The 20,872-nt window shown below is 42.8% G+C and overlaps 1 protein-coding gene across 1 annotated transcript in view; it reads left to right on the top strand.

Moving 5' to 3' along the window:
• LOC147113093 (EH domain-containing protein 3) overlaps positions 1-11,784 on the top strand; it is a 110,218-nt gene extending 98,434 nt beyond the window's left edge. The window contains exons 5-6 of the mRNA XM_085997949.1: positions 2,626-2,790; positions 6,392-11,784. Coding sequence (XP_085854075.1) covers positions 2,626-2,790; positions 6,392-6,919 — 693 coding nt within the window. The 3' untranslated portion in view covers positions 6,920-11,784. The remainder of the gene's footprint in view (positions 1-2,625; positions 2,791-6,391) is intronic.
• Positions 11,785-20,872: the final 9,088 nt, after the last annotated feature.

Below are 20,872 nucleotides of genomic sequence, written 5' to 3' on the forward strand. Positions count from 1 at the left end.
GGTTTGCATTACTGTGAACTGTTTGGCTGAGACAGGGCGGAAACTTTAACAACCAGTCGCTGAAACCCTCATCCAGGCTTTTATTACTTCAGGCTCAGTTATTCCAATACTCTCCTGACCGGCTCCCATCTTTCGCCTTCCGTAAAGTACAGCTCATCCGAAACTCTGCCCGTATCCTAACTTGCACCAAGTCTCGTTTACCCATCACCATGTGCGCGATGACCTATATTGGCTCCCAGTCCAGAAATGCCTTGACTTTAAAATTCTTATTCTTGTGTTCAAATCACTCCAGGGTCTCGCCCCTTCCGATCTCTCTAACCTCCTTCAGCCCTACAACTCTCCCAGAATTCTGGACTCTTGTGCTTCCCTGATTTCCTTTGCCCCACCATTGGCAGCCATGCCTTCAGCTGCCTAGGCCCTAAACTCTGGAATTGATTCCCTAAACCCCTCCATCTCTACCCCTCTCTCTGCCTTTAAGACGCTCCTTAAAACCAAGCTTTTGGTCATCTGCCCTAATATCTCCTTACGTGGCTCGGTGTCAAATTTTGTGAAGCGCCTTGGGACGTTTTACGATGTTAAAGGTGCCATCTAAATGCATGTTTTTTTGTGGTTGTGCATGACATATGTCACATAAAACATTCTCTGAAACATCACAGTAATATCACGAGCAGGTTTCAGGCAGGAGAAGACCTTTGCTCCATCTAGTTCAGCTATCCACAGTATTTTCTTTGCACTTCCAATGACCCTGAATCTCATATTTGTTAACGAGAACCCATCTGGTTCCTGCTTGAAACTCTTGTTTCTTGTTCCACCACCTGTGCAGATGGGGAAAGGTGGCTTTCCCTTTGATTTGAAAAATAAAAATAAATAAGTGGAAATGTCCTGAAACCCATGGGGTTTGTACAGCTGATGATTACCATCCTCCAAGGTTTCCCCAGCAGCACAGGCGAATTGTATTCATAGAACCAACTTGGCACAAAACTGAATACAGGAAACTTTCGATTTACCGGCGCCTAAATAACCGGAAATCTCGGTTAACCGGCAAAATTCAGGAGTAGGTTCAGGCAAGTTTTACTTCATATTCTACTTGCCTTCCTCCATCTGTTGCTGTGCAAGGGTGTGGCTGCAGCTGTTGCTAAGCTACAGAGACGCCTGCAACTTGTGGCCATTGTTCTGAACCTGTTGCTAAGCAACAGGGTTTGTTGCTTTATACGGAGCTCTCAGCTCTCCGTATCTTTTACTATAGCTTTCGGTTATCCAGAATTTTTGATGAACCGGCACCACGTCTGTGCCGGATTTAAAAAAAAAAAGTTTCCTGAACGTAGCACCAGTGAACCAGTCAGTAGAAGGTCCCTGGGCCTAAAATTAGGTTTGTCTGCTGTATGAAATTGTTACTACTTCAATGCTGAACTCCAATTTATTTAAATAGATTTTATTTTAAAATCTTGTTGGCAGTTGTTAATCACATGTTTTGTTTTGAGCTGAATTCGGCCAGAGAAAGGGCCACTTACTGTGTCTTCTGTGTAAATGGAATAAATTCAGTATTCCAGTTTCCCATTCAGTAGCTGCAATATCAGCCCTGTAGAAGAGAAAGAAAGTAGTAAATATTGTTTTCTATTTTCACCCTTCTTCTCCCACCCCCTCCCAATATAGTTCATTCAGGGATAGGATGGTCCTGAAGAATGGAGTACTTTTCCTCTCTCTGCCTACATGACCATTGTGCTGCACTTCAAAAACAATTCATTAGTTGTGAAACATTTTGGGACGTCCTGAGGATATCACTCTTCTTTCCACCAGTGATGGCATCAGATACACTCAGACAAAATGTACTGTGTTCAATGAAATACAGATGTCCCCTTTTTAATATCATGGTATTCCGCTCAAAACTGCAATCTCGAGACTCCCTCCATACTATTTCAAGTTAAGATTTCCAAATTAGTTGCAGATTTGACGGCAATTTAATTTTAGCTCATGGGTATCATCTTCTGTTCTCGGGATGTGAGCAACGTTTGCAAGGCCACATTCATTGCCCTGGGATGGTGGTGTTGGGCTTTCTCCTTGAATGCTTGCAGTGATGGTACAGTCGTGTTAGGCAGGGAATTCCAGGATACTGACCTAGTGACGATGAAGGAATTGCAACACATGTTCAAGTCAGGATGGTGTGTGATGTTGAGGGGCCTGATATGCTGGGTCATTGCCAATAGATCTTTGTTTTTTTTTAATTTCTGAATTTGGTATTGCTGAATGTCTTACTATGCCACTTCAGAGGGCATTAAAACTCAACTATAGTGTGGGACTGGAGTAAAATGTAGGCCTGACTAGGCAGGGATAGCGGGCGCCCTTCCATGAGGACATTAGTCAACAGGTGGGGGTTTTTTTACAACCGTTTAGAAACGTTCATGATTTTTTATTTGACGCAAACCCACAAATAGCAAGATTTTAAAACATTCAGTTTCACAATTTGCCACGGTGGTATTGGAACTCGCAACCTGTGGGTTGCTAGTGTACTACTGCACCCACACACAAAAATGCAAATTAGTCTCGGTCTTCTATTCCCAAAAATGTGGATTCAAGTGCTTGTATAAATAAACTATTAATTCAGCATGCTTTTCCTTTCCCCCCCAGGTTCACGCCTACATCATCAGCGCCTTGCGGAAAGAGATGCCAGCTGTGTTTGGTAAAGACAACAAGAGGAAAGAACTGATCAACAGCCTCGGAGACACTTACACCAAGATTGAACGAGAACATCAGATCTCCCCTGGAGATTTTCCTAACCTTAAGAAAATGCAGGTAGGTCCGAGTTAGCTGGCTTCACATTGCTTGGTTTTTTTACACATTGGTATTGCACAGTACTACGTGATCCAAATGTGCTGCAAACTAGCATCCTTGTGTTTTGAATCTGTGTGCCTGGTTATATATATTAACCTTAAGATGGGCGATAAATATTTGTTCTCTTTTTTTTGTAGTCTCTCTGTGGGAACAGATTACCAGATTAATGATTCTCGAGTCTGTACAGTGTGCTATCCTGATCTGTTGCGTTAATTAATAGAGAAAAAGTACTTGCCAAGTACACCCAAGCCCTACACGGATACAATTTTTCACTTCTATGTTCCATTTTTACTAGTATTGCTGCTGGTATTAGTATTATGTTGGGGATTTTTAAGGTTTAAAATATTTAGTATTGGCAAGATTGACGCTTGCATTGTTGTAGAGGTTTCTTCTGTAGCTGGAAGGTGATGTAATAAAGCAAGAGGTTTGTGTAGCACAAATGAGGTGACCATGTATGAGGGAGGTTAGAACGGTGGCTCTCTCGAGTCTGACAAAGGAATATGTAGAACACAAGATTTAAAGCAACTGGCAGAAGAGCAGGTTCAATATTGATGTACTGAGCTCCAAAGCCGTTTGTGGTTTATGTAGTGAGCAGGTGTGTGGAGCTGCAAAGAATCGATACCCACAATAGCAGTAGTGCACTTTGGATTACATCATTGGAGTAGTGGTGCATGGAAATGAGTACCAGAATAAACATCAATTCCATAAAAGCACTGACCTTTTTTCAGAGTTCATGTGTATAAATAGCATAACCTGAGATTGAACAGACATGGCTTTGCCTTTGTATGCTTGTAACTTTGCTGCTACTGAAATGAAGTCAGGCCCAATGACATTTTTGATCCTTTTTACAGCTAATGTTTCGTATGACGGGAAAAGCTTATAATGGAATGTCTAGTTTGACTATCCATTCGATGCATCTCAGGAGACCAGAGTGGTGAAATGAGGTGCCTCCTGCAACAGATCATAGTGGGCAGGTTGATGTGATGTGCTCCATGGTCTGGGACTCATTACAGTTAATGCAATTGGTAAAATTGTTCAAACAGAAAATAACACTTCCACAGACATGCACATTTTTGGTTACAAGGTTGGTTATGCAAGCTGACAACCGTGAAAAGCTCCAAAGTAGCTACAGGAGACTTTGGTTTATCCGGAGGTTGTATGTCCGGAAACCTCGATCTACCGGCAGAAATCGGGAGCCGTTCTGTTAGGTTGTTTTTCTTCTCGTGGCTTTTTTTTTCCCCAACAGTCAGGCTTTGGAAAGTCTCTCTGAAGCTGTTGCTAAGCTACAGAGACGCTTCCAAGGTACGGGCTGACTGTTTGAAGCTGTTGCTAAGCAACAGTTTGTTGTCCGATACGGCCGTATGCTTCAACATTAACTTTGTATGTCCGGCAGTTTTGATAGATCGGCAACAGCTCGGTTCCCGTCGGTGCTGGATATAAGAGTTTCCTGTAAATTAATTGCCATGTTCATTATTTACTAGATAAATTAAAATGACATCCTTTTCTGGTTTTTTGAAAATGTAATTTTTGGAGAGTTGACAATTATTTAAATTTTTGGATTTTTTTTTTTTATTGGATTCTTTCTTGATCGTGGGGCAGTTAAAATTTGTTAATGCGAGCTGTCTGCAGGCTGCAGAGGATACGTACGAGTTGTGAAAGCCATATGGATCAGTGCAAGTCTGAAGGTTCTTCCTTTGAACCAAGAGTAGATTTATTGAGTGCAGAGCCATTAGTTTCATTCTGTCTAGCTGTGTCCTTGCTAGCTTGGCTGTTTCTGGTGAATACTGTTCACTTGCCAGTTTTCGTGTTTAGTAAATGTAGTACAGGTAGACTATCCTTTATCCGAAAACCTCGGGACCAGCCGTGTTTCGGTTTTCGGAAAATTTCGGATTTCGGAAGGTATTTTATGACTGGGAAATTTGTCGGGGGTGGGTCCGCGGGGGGGCCGTCGGTCGGGGTCGTGCGCACGACTTACGCTGACCCTCTGCTCAGCGTAAGTCGTGCGCCACTCTGGTCATGTCGTGCGCACTACTTACGCTGAACGAAAAAACCTTCGGTTTTTAGAGGGTTTCGGTTTTCGGAAGTTCGGATAAAAGGTAGTCTACCTGTATATAGTGTTAACTTCCAGCATTTTCAGGTTGAGCGAAGTGCTTCGAACAGATCAATGCATGTACAGTACATCTGTTATTTCAAATCCTGTGCATGTTTGACCACCACACTGTACTGTCGCTAAGTACCTGTTTTTTAAGTCCTTTTTTGTTTTGGGATACCTGCAAAGGAATTTGGATGTACAATTTTGATGTAGGGAGGCTTTTCTATGTGAAAGGCACTATATTAGTGGTATGAAGCCAGCAGAGAACTCTAGTGGCAAATAGCTACATAAGAAGTAAAAGACCCACATTTCACATGGAGATAGTGCGTTTGCTTTATTGACACTGAGGAGAATAGTGAAGTCTATTTACTGCAAATCCACTGTTTCTGTTCATTTACCAGTTTTCATCGGGTATAAACTACTAATCAAATGTCTTCTTTCACCTACTGAAGATGAATCACATGGTAGTACAAGATGTATTCCAGTGAGCCAGAATAAAAGGGCATGGGTTCTCTGTTCAGTCCCTGAGTCTTGCTACATCTCCCTAGATATTGGGCAGATAAAGGCACTCTCTGATTCGTAGAGTGGCTAGTGATGCTGAATTCTTGGAAATGTCTAGTGTAAAAACATATACTGTACTGTAACAGGAGGTTCAGCCTTTTCCCCTATTTCCCCATTTCTCTTTGCTGGTTACCTCCCATGTATTCTGCCTTTAGTGCAAGTAAACAGCAAGTTGCTTTTATATCGTGCCTTTAACATAGAAAAACATCCTAAGGTGCTTGAGTGGAGCTATTGGGAGGGGTGACCAAAAACGTTGGCTTTGAGGGAATTCCAGCACTTGGTGCCTAGAAGGCTGAAGGCACGTCCACCAATGGTGAGGCGAAGGGAGTCAGGAATGCACAAGAGGATGGAGTTGGAGAAATGCAGAGTTCTGAGGAATTTATGGTTGGAGGTTAGAGTTGTGGAGGAGCAAGACCGCAAAGGAATTTAAACATGAGAATTTTAAATTTGAGGAGTTGGGGTACCAGGAATCAATGTAGGTCAGCAAGCACAGGGTGATTGGTGAGTGAGATTAAGTGCAAGATGGGATTGCATGAACTGAAGTCCATGGCGGGAGGATGATGGTAGGCAGGCCAGGAATAGCCCAATGTAGAGGTGAAAAAGGCATGGATGAGTGTTTCAGCAACAGATGGGCTGAGGTAGGGATGGAGGCAGGCGATTTGAAGTCGTGGTCTTTTGTGAAGGAAACGATATGGGGTCAGAACCTGTAGTAAGTCTCCAAAACGAATACAACTATGTACTGTAGTTCCATCGGTGAAAGACTTTATTTTCTGTAGTGATGCAGTTATATCAGTAGGTGTCAACTTGACCTTGGTGCAAATTTTGCATAAACCTGAAATTGTCTTTTCTACTCATTCAATTTCTGATTCAAGATGGTCAAGATAACACTTTCCTGTTGTTGGTTTCCAGGATCAATTGCAGGCGCAGGATTTTGCGAAGTTTCAGCCGCTAAAGCTTAAACTGTTGGAGACAGTAGACGACATGTTGGGAAACGATATCGCTCAGCTCATGACCCTAGTGCGTCAGGAGGAAACCCAGCGGCCTATCCAAATTGTGAAAGGCGGGGCCTTTGAAGGCACGATGAATGGCCCGTTTGGACATGGGTACGGCGAAGGAGCCGGCGAGGGCATTGATGACCTAGAGTGGGTTGTGATCCGAGATAAGCCGAGCTACGATGAGATTTTTTACACCCTTTCACCTGTCAATGGGAAAGTCACTGGTGCAAATGCAAAGAAGGAGATGGTGAAGTCCAAGCTTCCAAACACCGTGCTGGGGAAAATCTGGAAGCTGGCAGACATCGACAAGGACGGCATGTTGGACGATGAGGAGTTTGCATTGGCTAATCATTTAATTAAGGTCAAGCTGGAAGGTCATGAACTACCCAGTGAAATTCCACAGCACCTGATTCCGCCATCAAAGAGAAAGCTGGCTGAGTGAAACTGGGGGGAGAAATCCCTTCTTTCCTCAACTTAAAAGTACAACGCAATGTCATGTTGAGGATTAAAAAGACTGGGAAACTAGGAGTTGAAGTCTTAAACTAAGTTAGGCAGACAAAACATGTAACTAACAGCTTTTGCATAGTAAAATACTTCTGTCCACTATTTAGAAGGAAAATGCAAACTCTAAATTTTAACCATGGAACAAATGTATTCTGTAAAAATATAAACGCTGACATATGATCGGAGATGGAGCACATTCCTCTGGTTCTAAAGAGCTTGGTGTTGTAGACTAAAGTCATTGTACAGCAAGTATTGCAATCAAAGCATAGGCATCTTTTTGCCACGAAGTGTTTGGTTCAGAGACTGCAAATTCAGTGTTCCGAGGTAGATCAGGCTGTTCCCTTGGAGGCAGGGGTCCTTCGACTTGTTACTCTTCCACAGTATCCCTTTTCTCTTTTTATTGTTAAGTCCTCTGAGATGTCGTCTTGTACGTGCAGAGTGCTACAGAAGTTTGAGTTGTCCATTTGTATAAGGGTAGGTGGAATTTCTTTATCCAGCTTGTGCCCATCCACCCAGTAGCTATAACTTTGTTGGGGTGGGTCCCTCATCTCAAATGGTCAGAATGTGTGCTTATGGCACACAATCATTCAGATGGGTTCCCTTAACTGCTGGGTGACTAGATACTGAGAGGATAGTTTGTAGTCCACTTAAAGAATGGATGTTTATATGTAATAGATTTTTGCCTTCCGTTTTGCAGCTTCTGAACAATGGCTTAGCATTCACCCGTTCAGTGCTCTGTGGATGGGTGGATTTCGAGGAACCATACTTGTGTAGGGATAAGTGCTGGTTTATATGAAAGCATTGACAGGAATTTCTCTATAAAATGAAAGTTTTGGAACTGTAACCTTTTTTGTTTCATGAAGAGTTGTTTCTGTTTTGCTCAGTCTTTTCTCATTCCAAACACTCTGGCGCCTTTGCTGTGACTAGTAATCTAACGATAGATTATAGTTTTATTGGGCTTGTGTGAACTGTGAGGAAGGTTATGACATTAGCAGGAAAAAAAAAGCTGAACCAAACTCCATTGTACGGAGTACTGTGAATTGTATAGCAGTATATGCCTTAAGTATATACTGTATGCTTATTGATCAGGTTAACCAAACATTGCTATATATTAGGGAAAATACGTGCAAAATAATTTTATGCATTCAACAATTAAGATGCATTTGTACATGTTCTCTGACTTGGTACACTGGCCATTTTACTGTGCAGCGTCCTTTAAGTGTTGTATATGCAGCTGTTGTATATGTAGTCGTTTCCACATGTCGCCTTTCTGTTCCGACTTGTGCATTTTTTTTTTAAACTGGCCTTCAATGATTAGGAGTTACTATAAATGACATTATAAAATGCTCAGTGCAATTTCTTCCATTGTGATTTGTATTGAAGACTACTGCACCTGTTTCCAAGTATTGCTTGAATGGTGCTTGTGAGTTCTCTAACTGTAGATTTTCTTAGTATCTCTACATGTCCTGTAGTACTGTAGTTGAAAACTGCCCTAGAGAATCAATCCAGTGAGATGTTGAAAGTATGCAGTGACTCTGCAGAGGTGCAATATGTTAGTGAGGGGTTTGCTGAGTGGGTAATAAGCCTCCACAGATCGTCCATTGTTAGAACATCAGCAATAAGACTGCCATCTCTTTCCATCCCGACCCAATCTGATCTCATCCCAACAGGCTGATATTCCCATTATCCTGAGTGCCGTGCTGTGACACTTGTGTGAAAAGATGCAATTGCTGTACATTTAAGGTTGCAGTAGGAATACATTTACGCAGGGCAGGTGGAGTTTGCTGAATGTTTGTTTAATTAGTCCAGAAACAGTTGGAAATCACCATCCCATCACGACCAAAAGAACTGGAAAAATTTGGATGGTACAGAAAAAGAATTTTCCCAAAATGTCTATCTAACATTGGACAAAAATCTCCTCCTCTTCAAACCTCACTGACCTGAATAATCCATTTTAAAAAGAAAACGTAGTTTTTCACTAAAGTGTTCCAGTGACAGCAGAATGCTTGAGGAAAGCAAGTACAGGTTTTCTCTCACTTCCGTCATCAGGTTATGTAAGTGGGGAACTAGCAGTTCATTGATACTGACACCTGATTAAATGAATGTGAGTGGGGCAGTTTGACTCGATAATTCACAGGATCTTGAAATCATTGAGATTTGTCAGAACTTGAAACTGTTGCACCATTTTAAAGCATTTGTTTTAAACTTCAAATGTTGAATCATTTTTAAAATTTAAACCAGATTACCAAAGTTTGAGACTCCTATCTGGATTCCACAGATGGTGGTTGTTTTTGTGTTATCGGGGGGGGAGGGAGGAGCCTGAAATTTGCACGCGCAGTATTCTGCACTTATATTTTTCCGAGTAAATAATGTATGGGAATTTATTTGTACTATTTTGTTGGGGGGGAGGGGGCAGGACACATTTAAAAGTTTGAGATCTTTTCCCTCTGAGGCAAAGCAAGGGTTTGGAATCCATGGTTGTAAAGAGGCTGTAGAAGATGCAGACTTATTGGGCCAAGCACCTTTTTCTCAATTCATGCTGTCAAAGTATTTATTTAATGTGATAGTCAATTAGGTTAGCCCAACACTGATATCACAGCAAGCCCTTTTAAAGGTATCTTTACAATGTGGATTTGTACAGCCCAGGGGCGAGGAGAGCATCACTAAACATTCTCCTTATGTTACACTGCTGCTTTTATATTTGAAGCCTGCCACCAATCTACTGCAGACCCATTGGATCTAGTCAAGGAGGAGATATGTCGAGCTAGTCCGGAGACTCGTGAGCATAAGTCTCCACTGCTGTGGGAAGAAAGTAGGTCAGGCACTTTAGTTAGGGAGTACCATCGACCAAGAGAGACGATGGTACCAAAGTGAAACAGAAACACCTTTAGTGTTAAGGTGCAGGGTCCGTTCGCTATGCGGCTGTATAAGGGGGGTACACTTGTATCTTTTGTGCAACCATGCATTGTATTATGTGAGCACTTTCCAGTTAAATGATAGTTCTGATATATTTGTATGAGCCAAATAATTAGTGTGATCTGTGGTGAGAATTGGTAAGAATGTAGGACAGCTCAACTTCGCCTATAAATAACCACTTCAGTTATATTCTTGACCAGGTGTGCCAGGTGCACATATTGCATTGGGCCATTATAAGGGAAGATTGCCTCTGGTGGTTGTTGCAAGTAATGCAGACTAAGGACTAGGATTTCCTCTGATTGACAATTTCATTAGAAATAGCAATGAATTATTTTTGTACACTTCACTGCATATAGAGAACATAAGAAATCTTGGCTATCTTTGATGCTAAAATATCTTCTCTTTCCCTCGTTTGATGGTGCTCTTACCTCGTGGAAGGTTGAGAGTAAAGCCACAAGGATTAATGGGTAACTTTTTAATCTTCCAACCACTGGCACACACCCAGCACTACGTCCCACAAACCCCCAGTGTAAACACATTGGACAGTCCCTTGGGTACCCTGCTTTCATAACATCAAATAAATAAATACTTGCATGCATCACTGGTTTTCTTGTAGTAAGGATAGAGCAAAGTATTTTTGTCTGCTATTCAAATGCATTGCTAAAGAAACGACACCTTTTTTTAATAATGTGAAATCCTCGCTCTCTGGTCCAGTGTATAACCCTATTTTACTGTCTGCTTTCTTTAGTATACAAATGGCTTCTGTATGAAGCATCTATTTAGTACCACATCAGTTTTGAGAGCAATACCTACCGCACATAGGATTATCAGCTAGATTTCAGGAAAACTAGTGCATAATGTACTGTTGTTGAATGGGGGATATAGTCGTCTTTCACTGTGGCTTGCATTTTTTGGCATTGTGTTTAATAGGCAGATGTCACAAAATTAGGTTTCCCAGTTCTGTGTTTTTTGATTCTGTCCAATAGTTCCGTTTCATCCTGAATTTGTGTCTTCCAAGCATTCAGTTCCAATGGACCATTCTCTCCATTGCACTCCTTACATAGACGTTTGGCTCCAAATGTCAAAATATGTTTGACAGTAAGCATTTATCGAGATGCATTTATAGTCCTAATCCATTTGCTGATGAGTTCCTGCTGGTGATATTGGTATGGCGATTTAATTAGGATATGTGTTGTGTGAAGGGTTAAACACTTAACAGCATCTTGCTAAATGCCTATAGTTCTCTAATTGGGGAAAAGTTTAAATTAGCAGCATTGACCAAACATTTTTTTTGACATTTTATTGTGGTGTTTCATGGCAGAGTACTGATTTCCCTATTTGCACTAATTAAGGGTTTATTGTCTCTTTGCTGGGAGGTTTGGAACAGTAAAGACCAGCATTGGTTGTAGATTGAGCATCATACAGGACATCGCAATGTGTTTGTGAAACTACTGTACTTTTTAAAAGCAACTCATGGTCACACTGTCACTTTCAAGCTTGTCCATGTAAAGAGAGTGTTGAGGCACCTCGAGTATACCTCGAATATGAAGCCCTCAGTTATTATGCTTCTGACAGCAGAATGGGAGCGAAAATGACTATGATCATTCGGGTATTTATCTGTGGTCTTGCTGCATATTCCAATTATACCAATGCCTTGAAGTATAGATATTGTAGTATTTTGGAAAATCCATTGTGGCATTCCTGGTTCATCACAAACTATCATATTCTTCCAAGAGGTTGCCAAAAAAGTTTTATTTTCTTTCAGTATATTTGTCATTTGCCAATAATATGCTATTGTACATTTATAAAATATAGATTGTATTAACAGATTTACGGTGTATAAAAATCTGTGTAGTTTCTCTAAACTCTAATAAAATGCTGTCTCAAGTTCTGTTGCGTATGTTTTTTTTTTTCAAACTATTTCATGAAATTATATAGCCTCCAAATGGTACATGTAAATGAACTGGAGATTAGCTGGCAGGACAAGTAAGCTTGGCTATCTACAGTTTGTTCAGAAAGCTATTATTTAATTGTGGGAATTGTATGAACTTGACATTTTCTACCATAGATCATCTATTTGGGGGGGGGGGGGGGGTTAAAATGTTGTATTCCCTAGAATTTAGAAGGTTAAGGGGTGATCTGATCGAAGTTTTCAGGCTATTACGGGGAGCTGATGGGGAGAAACTATTTCCACTGGTTCGGGAGTCTAGGACGAGGGAGCATAGTCTAAAAATTAGAGCCAGACCTTTCGGAAGTGAAATTAAGAAACCATTCTACACGCAAATGGTGGTGGAAGTTTGGAACACTCTTCTGCAACGGCAATTGAATCTAGATCAATTTTAAATCTGAGATTGATAACTTTTAGTTAACCAAAGGACTTAAGGGATATAGGCCAAAGGCGGGCATAGGGAGTTAAGTTGCAGATCAGCCATGATATAATTGAGTGGTGGAACAGGCTCGAGGGGCTGAATGGCCTATTCCTGTTCCTATGGTCTAATTGCACCTTCTGAGACCTGGCATGAATCCAGGTCAGGCATTGCAAAACTACAGTAGCTTTACTTTCCATGGCTGTTGATACAAGAGAAATACAGCAAAGCACATGATTATTTGGCTCGCCGTGCCTGTACTAGCTGTTGCCTGGGGCTAACTACTCTAAACCCATTTCTTTGTCGTCTTCCTGTATCCTCCTTACTTTTATCCTAAGAAAGGTAAGAGGTACAAAAAAAGGGTGTATGAAAAAAATCTTGCAAGGGATATCAAAGCTAACAAGTTTTTATAAATTTGAGTGCAAAGGGGGAATGTGGGCACATTAAAGACAAGGTGATAATGTAATAGATAATAAGGAAATGGCAGACTTATTAAATGAATACTTGGTATCTGTTTGCACTGTAGAGGAAGAGGGCAAAACACCAGCAGTACAAAGGGAACCTAAAAATAAATCAAGGAGTTGGAACTTACTTGATTTAATAAAAGAAAATAGTAATGGAGAAAATAATGGGACTTTAGATAGACAAATCTCCAGGACATGACTCTTCCACCTTAAAAGAAATGGATGCAGAAATAGCAGCAGCTGCTTCGGTCATAATTTTCTAATGCGCTCTAGATTTGGGAAATGTGCCTAAATTGAAAATGTGACTCCATTATTTAAGAAAAGGAGAGAGAAACCAGGCAAATACAGACCTGTCAGTTTAATGTCAATTGTGGGGATGTTGCTGAAATTTCAGTGACGGAATGAGCACTTGGACAAGTATGAGCTGATCAAAGAGCATAGATTTGCAAATGATCGGTCAAGTTTGACTAATCTAGTTGAATTTTTTTGAGGAGCTCACTAACATGGTAGTTAGGGGAATGTCTATGAATGTTGTCTATATGGACTTCCAGAAGGCATTTGATAAGGTTCTGCACAAGAGACTTTTTTATCAAATTTAAAATCGCACAGATTTGGAGGTAACCTTGTGCCATGGGTTGGTAATTGGTTGGGAGGTAGGGGACAGAGTCAAAATAAATTTCTATGTACAATGTGACGAGCGGTGCTCTCCAGGAATCTGTACTGGGGCCTTAGCTTTTCACTGTCTATATTAATGACTTGGATGAAGGTATAGAGAAGTTGGCAGCTGACACTAAGTTAGGAGGCACAGTAAGTTGAGTCGATGGGAGCAGGAAATTGCAAAGGGTTGGGGACAGACTAAATGAGCAAAACTGGCAGATGGGGTTCAGTGTGGGGAACTGTGAGGTCATCCACCTTACAGAAACATAGAAGATAGGAGCAGGAGTAGGCCATTCTGCCCCTCGAGCCTGCTCTGCCATTGTGAGATCATGGCTGATCATCCAAACTCAGTACCCTGTCCCTGCCTTCTCCCCATATCCCTTAATCCCTTTAGCCTTAAGAAATATATCTAACTCCTTGAATATAGTTAATGAATTGGCCTCAACTGCCTTCTGTGGTAGAGAATTCCACAGGTTCACCACTCTTTGGGTGAAGAAATTCCTTCTCCTCTCTGTCCTAAATGGCTTACCCCTTATCCTTGGACTGTGACCCTAGGTTCTGGACTCCCCGGCCATCTGGAACATCCTGCATCAAGTCTGTCTAGTCCTGTTAGAATTTTATAAGTTTCAATGAGATCCCCTCTCATTCATTCTTCTAAACTCCAGCGAGTATAAGCCCAATCTCTCATGCGTCATTCCTGCCATCCCAGCTATCAGTCTGGCGAATCTTCGCTGCACTCCCTCCATGGCAAGAACATCCTTCCTCAGATAAGGCGACCAAAACTGCACACAGTACTCAAGGTGTGGTCTCACCAAGGCCCTGTACAACTGCAGCAAGGCATCCTTGTTCCTGTACTCTAATTCTCTCGCTATGAAGGCCAACATACCATTTGCCTTCTTAACCACCTGCATGCTTACCTTCAGCGACTGGTGCACAAGGACACCCAAGTCTCGTTGCACTTCCCCTTCTCCCAATCTATTGCCGTTCAGATAATCTGCCTTCCTGTTTTTGCCACCAAAGTGGATAACCTCGCATTTATCCACATACTGCATCTGCCATGCATCTGCCCAATCACCAAATCATACTGGAGTTTCTCGGCATCCTCCTCACCGCACACACGCCCACCCAGCTTTGTGTCGCTTGCAAACTTGGAGATATTACATCTAGTTCCCTTGTCTAGATCATTAATATATATTGTGAATAGCTGGGGTCCTAGCACCGATCCCTGTGGTACCCCAATAGTCACTGCCTGCCACTTGGAAAAAGACCTGTTTATTCCAACTCTTTGCTTCCTGTCTGCCAACCAGTTCTCTATCCAAGTCAGTACCTTGCCCCCAATCTCTTGTGCTTTAACTTTACATGCTAATCTCTTATGCGGGACCTTATCGAAAGCCTTCTGAAAGTCCAAATACACCACATCCACTGGTTCTCCCGTATCTATGCCAGTTACATCCTCAAAAAATTCCAGTAGATTAGTCAAATGCGATTTACCTTTCGTTAATCCATGTTGACTTTGTCCGATTCTGTCACTGTTTTCCAAGTGCTCTGCTATTACATCTTTTATAATGGACTGTAGCATTTTCCCCACTACCAATGTTTAGATTTACTTCCTTGGGACTAGGAACTGAAGGCAGAAGTGGATTTGGGTGTCCATGTACACGTCACTAAGTGCATAGATGCAAAAAGTAATCAAGAAGGTTAATGGAATGTTATCCTTTATCTCGAGGTTGGAGTACAAAGAGGAGGAAGTTATTCAGTATTAAGCAGAGGTCAGACCCTATCTGGAGCACTGCGTTTAGTTCTGGACACACCACCTCAGCAAGGATAGATTGGCCTTGGAGGGTGGGGGTTGGGGGGTGATCTAATTGAATGGTGGAATAGATTTGAGGAGACTACTATTTCAATCTTTTTCAATTACCTATCCAATTCCCTTTTAAATGGTCTTTAATTTTCTACCTCAGTAGAGCATTCAGTCTCTGAATAGCCCTCTGGAAAAATTTATCCTAACTTCCCTCTCTATTCTTGTAGAGATGATCTTTAGTCTTGTACCCCCATCAATCAGATTTTTAACACACTTGATCTTTTATGATCAAGCATCTTCTTGCTCCACAACCACCCACCCCCACCGCCCCCCCCCCGCCCCAAACTTCTCCTCCAAAAAGTGGCAGTTTTTTTTTTTTTTTTAAGTTCTTCATAATTCGTCATTGCTGGTATCATTCTCGTGAATCTTTGTATCCTTTCCATGGTTTTCTTATCCATCCTTATAGTATGGTGTCCTAAACTGCCTAACCAATATTGTACAAATTCAATATCATTTCCTTGCTTTTATACTCTGCCCTTACGTATAAAATCCAGGCATCGCCTCTTAACATTTTTGTATCTGCACCCCTGTATTTCTCTGTTTCTCCATGGAGTCTTGGGCCTTGATTTTCATTGGGCCGTGAGGCGGGCTTTTAGGCATGCGGGGGGGTTAAAATCGCAAAACCTAGGGGTCGCAACCCTCCCGCCCCCACGCCATTTTAACCTAGGTGCATCTGATGAGGTCCTGCAGCAAGAATTTAGGAAGCTAGGTAGCAGATTAAAGAGCAGGACCTCAAAGATTGTAATCTCTGGATTACTCCTGGTGCCACGTGCTAGTGAGTATAGGAATAGGAGGATAGAGCAGATGAATGCGTGGCTAAAGAGTTGGTGCAGGAGGGAGGGCTTTAGTTTCTTGGATCACTGGGCCTGCTTCTGGGGAAGGTGGGACTTGTACAAGTCAGACGGGTTGCACCTGAACCAGAACGGGTCAAATATCCTTGCGGGGAGGTTTGCTAGCACTGTTCGGGGGGGCTTAAACTAGCTTGGCAGGGGGATGGGATGCAGAGTGGAGCTATAATAGGGTGTGATGTACAGCCAAATATAGAGGAAAAAATAACTCCGACTGGAAGGCAGAGCAAATATGTAACGGCACAAGGGAGTAGGGCAAGGCTAAATGGCATTTATTTTAATGCAAGGAGTCTTACGAATAAGGTGGATGAACTGAAGTTGTTGATGAACACATGATATTGTTGCTATCATGGAGACATGGTTGAGGGAGGGGCAAGACTGGCAGCTCAATATTCCGGGGTATAGAATCTTCAGGCGAGACAGAGGGGGGGGTAAAAGAGGAGGGGGTGTCGCAATATTAATTAAGGAGTCAATTACTGCTGTAAGGAGGGATGATCTATTAACAGGTTCCTCTAATGAGGCCATATGGGTTGAACTTAAAAACAAAAAGGGGGCTAGCACTTTGCTGGGAGTGTACTATAGGCCCCCAAACAGCCAGGGGGAGATAGAGGAACAGATATGTAGGCAAATCTCAGAAGTGTGCAAATAATAGGGTAATTATAGTGGGGGATTTCAACTTCCCCAATATTAACTGGGACACTGGGATAGTCAGAGTGTGAAAGGCTTAGAGGGTGCAGAATTCTTAGTGCATCCAGGAGAGCTTTTTGAGCCAGCATGTAGAAAGTCCTACAAGAGAGGGGGCGGTACTAGACCTAATTCTAGGGAATGTGGCCAGGCAAGTGGTAGAAGTGTTAGTAGGTGAGCACGGCAGCGCGGAGGTGATACAAATCCGGTGAATTCTAAAACAGCAAAAAAAACGAGTGACATCACAGGACATCAGGTAGGTGATTGGTTGGTGAGTTTTTTCTCTAAGCTTGGACAGTGGTTTAAACTAGGAGTGGGAAACTATGACTTACTTTATTAAATTAAAAACTTAACTAGATAAACTAATTAATGTAAGTATAAATAATCATTAAATAAAGATTTTAACTAAAATAAATAAAAGGATGTTAGACTAAAATATGGCAGAGCAGGTTGTGTGTCTGGACTGCAGTATGTGGGAGTTTGTGGACAGCGCGACTGTCCTGAGTGAACACATCTGCAGGAGATGTCTCCATCTTGAATCTCTCCAGCTCCGAGTCATTGAGCTGGAGTGTGAGTTGGAGACACACTGACACATAAGGGAGGGGGAGGAGTATCTGGACACTTTGTTCCAGACTTTGGTCACACCTCGTAGAGAGGTGCAGGATCAGAATGGGGTTGGTGTGACCGATAGTGTACAGAGTAAGGGGAACCCAGGTGAGATAGAGAATGAGGATCCACAGAAACTGATACTATCCAACAGGTATAATGTACTTGCTACCTGTGAGGATAAGGATAAAGCCTGTCGGAAAGACAGCCAGATTGCAGACCATGGCACTTTGGAGCAGGAGGCTGTCCTAAGGGGGCAGGAGGATGAGGCGAGGAAGCGTAATGTAGTTGTAGGGGATTCTATAATTAGGGGGACAGATAGCATCCTTTGTAAACAGGATCGAGAGTCCCACATGGTATGTTGCTTACTTGGTGCCAGAGACTGGACAGGCTGGGGTTGTTTTCCTTAGAGCAGAGAAGGCTGAGGGGGGAACCTGATTGAGGTGTACAAAATTATGAGGGGCATAGATAGGGTAGATAGAAAGGAACTTTTTCCCTTAGTAGAGGGGTCAATAACCAGGGGGCATAGTTTCAAGGTAAGGGGCAGGAGTTTTATAGGGGATTTGAGGAAAAACTTTTTCACCCAGAGGGTGGTTGGAATCTGGAACTCACTGCCTGAAAGCGTGGTAGAGGCAGGAACCCTCACAACATTCAAGAAGCATTTAGATGAGCACTTGAAATGCCATAGCATACAAGGCTATGGACCAAGTGCTGGAAAATGGGATTAGAATAGATGGGGCTTGATGGCCGGCACAGACACGATGGGCCGAAGGGCCTCTCTCTGTGCTGTATAATTCTATGACTCTCTACACTTTGGTGACAGTGACCATAATTCAGTGAGATTTAAGGTAGTCATGGAAAAGGACAAGGATGGACCGGAAATAAAGGTTCTAAATTGGGGGAAGGCCGATTTTAATATGATAAGGCAGGATCTGGCCAATGTGGACTGGGATCAGCTACCTGAAGGAAAATCCACATTGGAGCAATGGGAGTCTTTCAAAAAGGAAATTGAGGGAGTACAATGGCAACATGTTCACGTAAAGGTCAAGGGTGGGACCAACAAGCCCAGGGAACCTTGGATGTCAACGGATATACGAGAATGGATTAGGAAAAAAAGGGGGGCTTTTGGCAGATACAAAGGACTAAAGACAGAGGAAGCCCTAGAGGAGTATAAAAAGTGCAGGGGGATATTTAAAGAAGAAATTAGGAGAGCGAGGAGGGGCCATGAAATAACACTGGCGAGCAAAATAAAGGAAAATCCTAAGGTGTTTTATAAGTATATTAAGGGCAAGAGGATAACTAGGGAAAGAGTAGGGCCCATTAGGGACCAAAGTGGCAAGCTGTGTGTAGAGCCAGAAGATGTAGGTGGGGTTTTAAATGAATTTTTTGCATCTGTGTTCACTATGGAGAAGGATGATGTAGACATAGAAATTGGGCAGGGGAACTGTGATATACTTGAACATATTAGCATCGAGTGGGAGGAGGTACTAGCGGTTTTAGCAGGCTTAAAAGTGGATAAATCCCCAGGCCCGGACGAGATGTATCCCAGGCTACTATGTGAGGCAAAGGAGGAGATTGCAGGGGCTCTGACACAAATTTTCAGAACCTCTCTGGCCACGGGATGTGCCAGAGGACTGGAGAACAGCTAACGTAGTACCATTATTCAAGAAGGGTAGTCGGGATAAACCAGGAAATTACAGGCCGGTGAACCTCACATCAGTGGTAGGGAAATTATTGGAAAAAATTCTGAGGGACAGAATTAGTCTCCACTTGGAGAGGGAAGGATTAATCAGGGATAGCCCATAGCTTTCTCAAGGGAAGATCATGTCTGACCAATTTGATTGAATTTTTCAAGGGGGTGACTAGGTGTGTGGATGAGGGTAGTGCAGTGGATGTGGTTTACATGGATTTCAGTAAGGCTTTTGATAAAGTCCTGCATAGGAGACTGGTCAGGAAGGTAAGAGCCCATGGGATCCAGAGTGCCTTGGCACATTGGATCCAAAACTGGCTCAGTGGCAGAAGGCAGAGGGTGATGGTGGAAGGTTGTTTTTGTGACTGGAAGCCTGTGTCCAGTGGGGTACCACAGGGATCGGTGCTGGGTCCCTTGCTGTTTGTGGTCTACATTAATGATTTGGATGTGAATGTAAAAGGTATGATAAGTAAGTTCGCAGAGGACACAAAAATTGGTGGGGTGGTAAATAGCGAGGAGGGAAGCCTCAGGCTGCAGGACGATATAGATGGGTTGGTCAGATGGGCGGAACAGTGGCAAATGGAATTTAACCCTGAAAAGTGAGGTGATGTATTTTGGACAGACTAACAAGGCAAGGGAATAAACAATGAATGGTAAGACCCTAGGAGAGACAGAGGATCAGAGGGACCTTGGTGTGCAGGTACATAGATCCCTGAAGGCAGCAGAACAGGTGGATAAGGTGGTTAAAAAGGCATATGGGATACTTGCCTTCATTAGCCGTGGCATAGAATATAAGAGCAGGGAGGTTATGATGGAGCTGTACAAAATGCTGGTAAGGCCACAGCTGGAGTACTGTGTGCAGTTCTGGTTGCCACACTGTAGGAAGGATGTAATTGCTTTGGAGAGGGTGCAGAGGAGATTTACCAGGATGTTACCTGGGCTGGAGCGCTTCAGCTATGAAGAAAGACTGGACAGGCTGGGGTTGTTTTCCTTGGAGCAGAGAAGGCTGAGGGGGGACCTGATTGAGGTGTACAAAATTATGAGGGGCATAGATAGGGTAGATAGAAAGGAACTTTTCCCCTTAGTAGAGGGGTCAATAACAAGGGGGCATAGATTCAAGGTAAGGGGCAGGAGGTTTAGAGCGGATTTGAGGAAGAACTTTTTCACCCAGAGGGTGGTTGGAATCTGGCACTCACTGCCTGAAAGGGTGGTAGAGGCAGGAACCCTTACAACATTCAAGAAGCATTTGGATGAGCACTTGAAATGCCATAACATACAAGGCTACGGACCAAATGCTGGAAAATGGGATTAGATTAGACAGAGCTTGATGGCTGGCGTGGACGCGATGGGCCGAAGGGCCTCTTTCTGTGCTGTATGACTCTATGACCTGCAACAGGTGAGACTGGTCTTTAGGGCCCTTAAACAGCACTGATTGGCCTTTATAATCCCATTTTAACAGGCCCTTGCCTGTTTAACCCTTTTCCCACGTAAAACGCGCCTGGTGGGGATCACGCCTGTGAAACCTGGTGTGAACACTTGGCTTGCTGACTATCGGCTGCAAGTCCAACATTAAAGAGGATATTTGATCAGTCATCATTTGCAGGTGGCAGGACTTTGTTGTCTCAGGTCTGGGAGAACTTTTAGAAGGCATAACCACACCTGTGGAAGGTTGGAGCCTCACGCACATCTCCAGTGTGACCTTCTGCGAGACCCCTCACTCAGCGCTTCCTCAACTGAGGCACCTACCAGAAGCATAGGTGGCCTTTTTTTCCTTCCCCCTCTTGGCGTTAGAGGACCTC

The sequence above is a fragment of the Somniosus microcephalus genome, chromosome 9 (genome assembly GCF_052327205.1).
Source record: "Somniosus microcephalus isolate GS21.2 chromosome 9, FLI_Smic_1.0, whole genome shotgun sequence".
NCBI classification, from domain to species: Eukaryota; Metazoa; Chordata; class Chondrichthyes; order Squaliformes; family Somniosidae; genus Somniosus; species Somniosus microcephalus.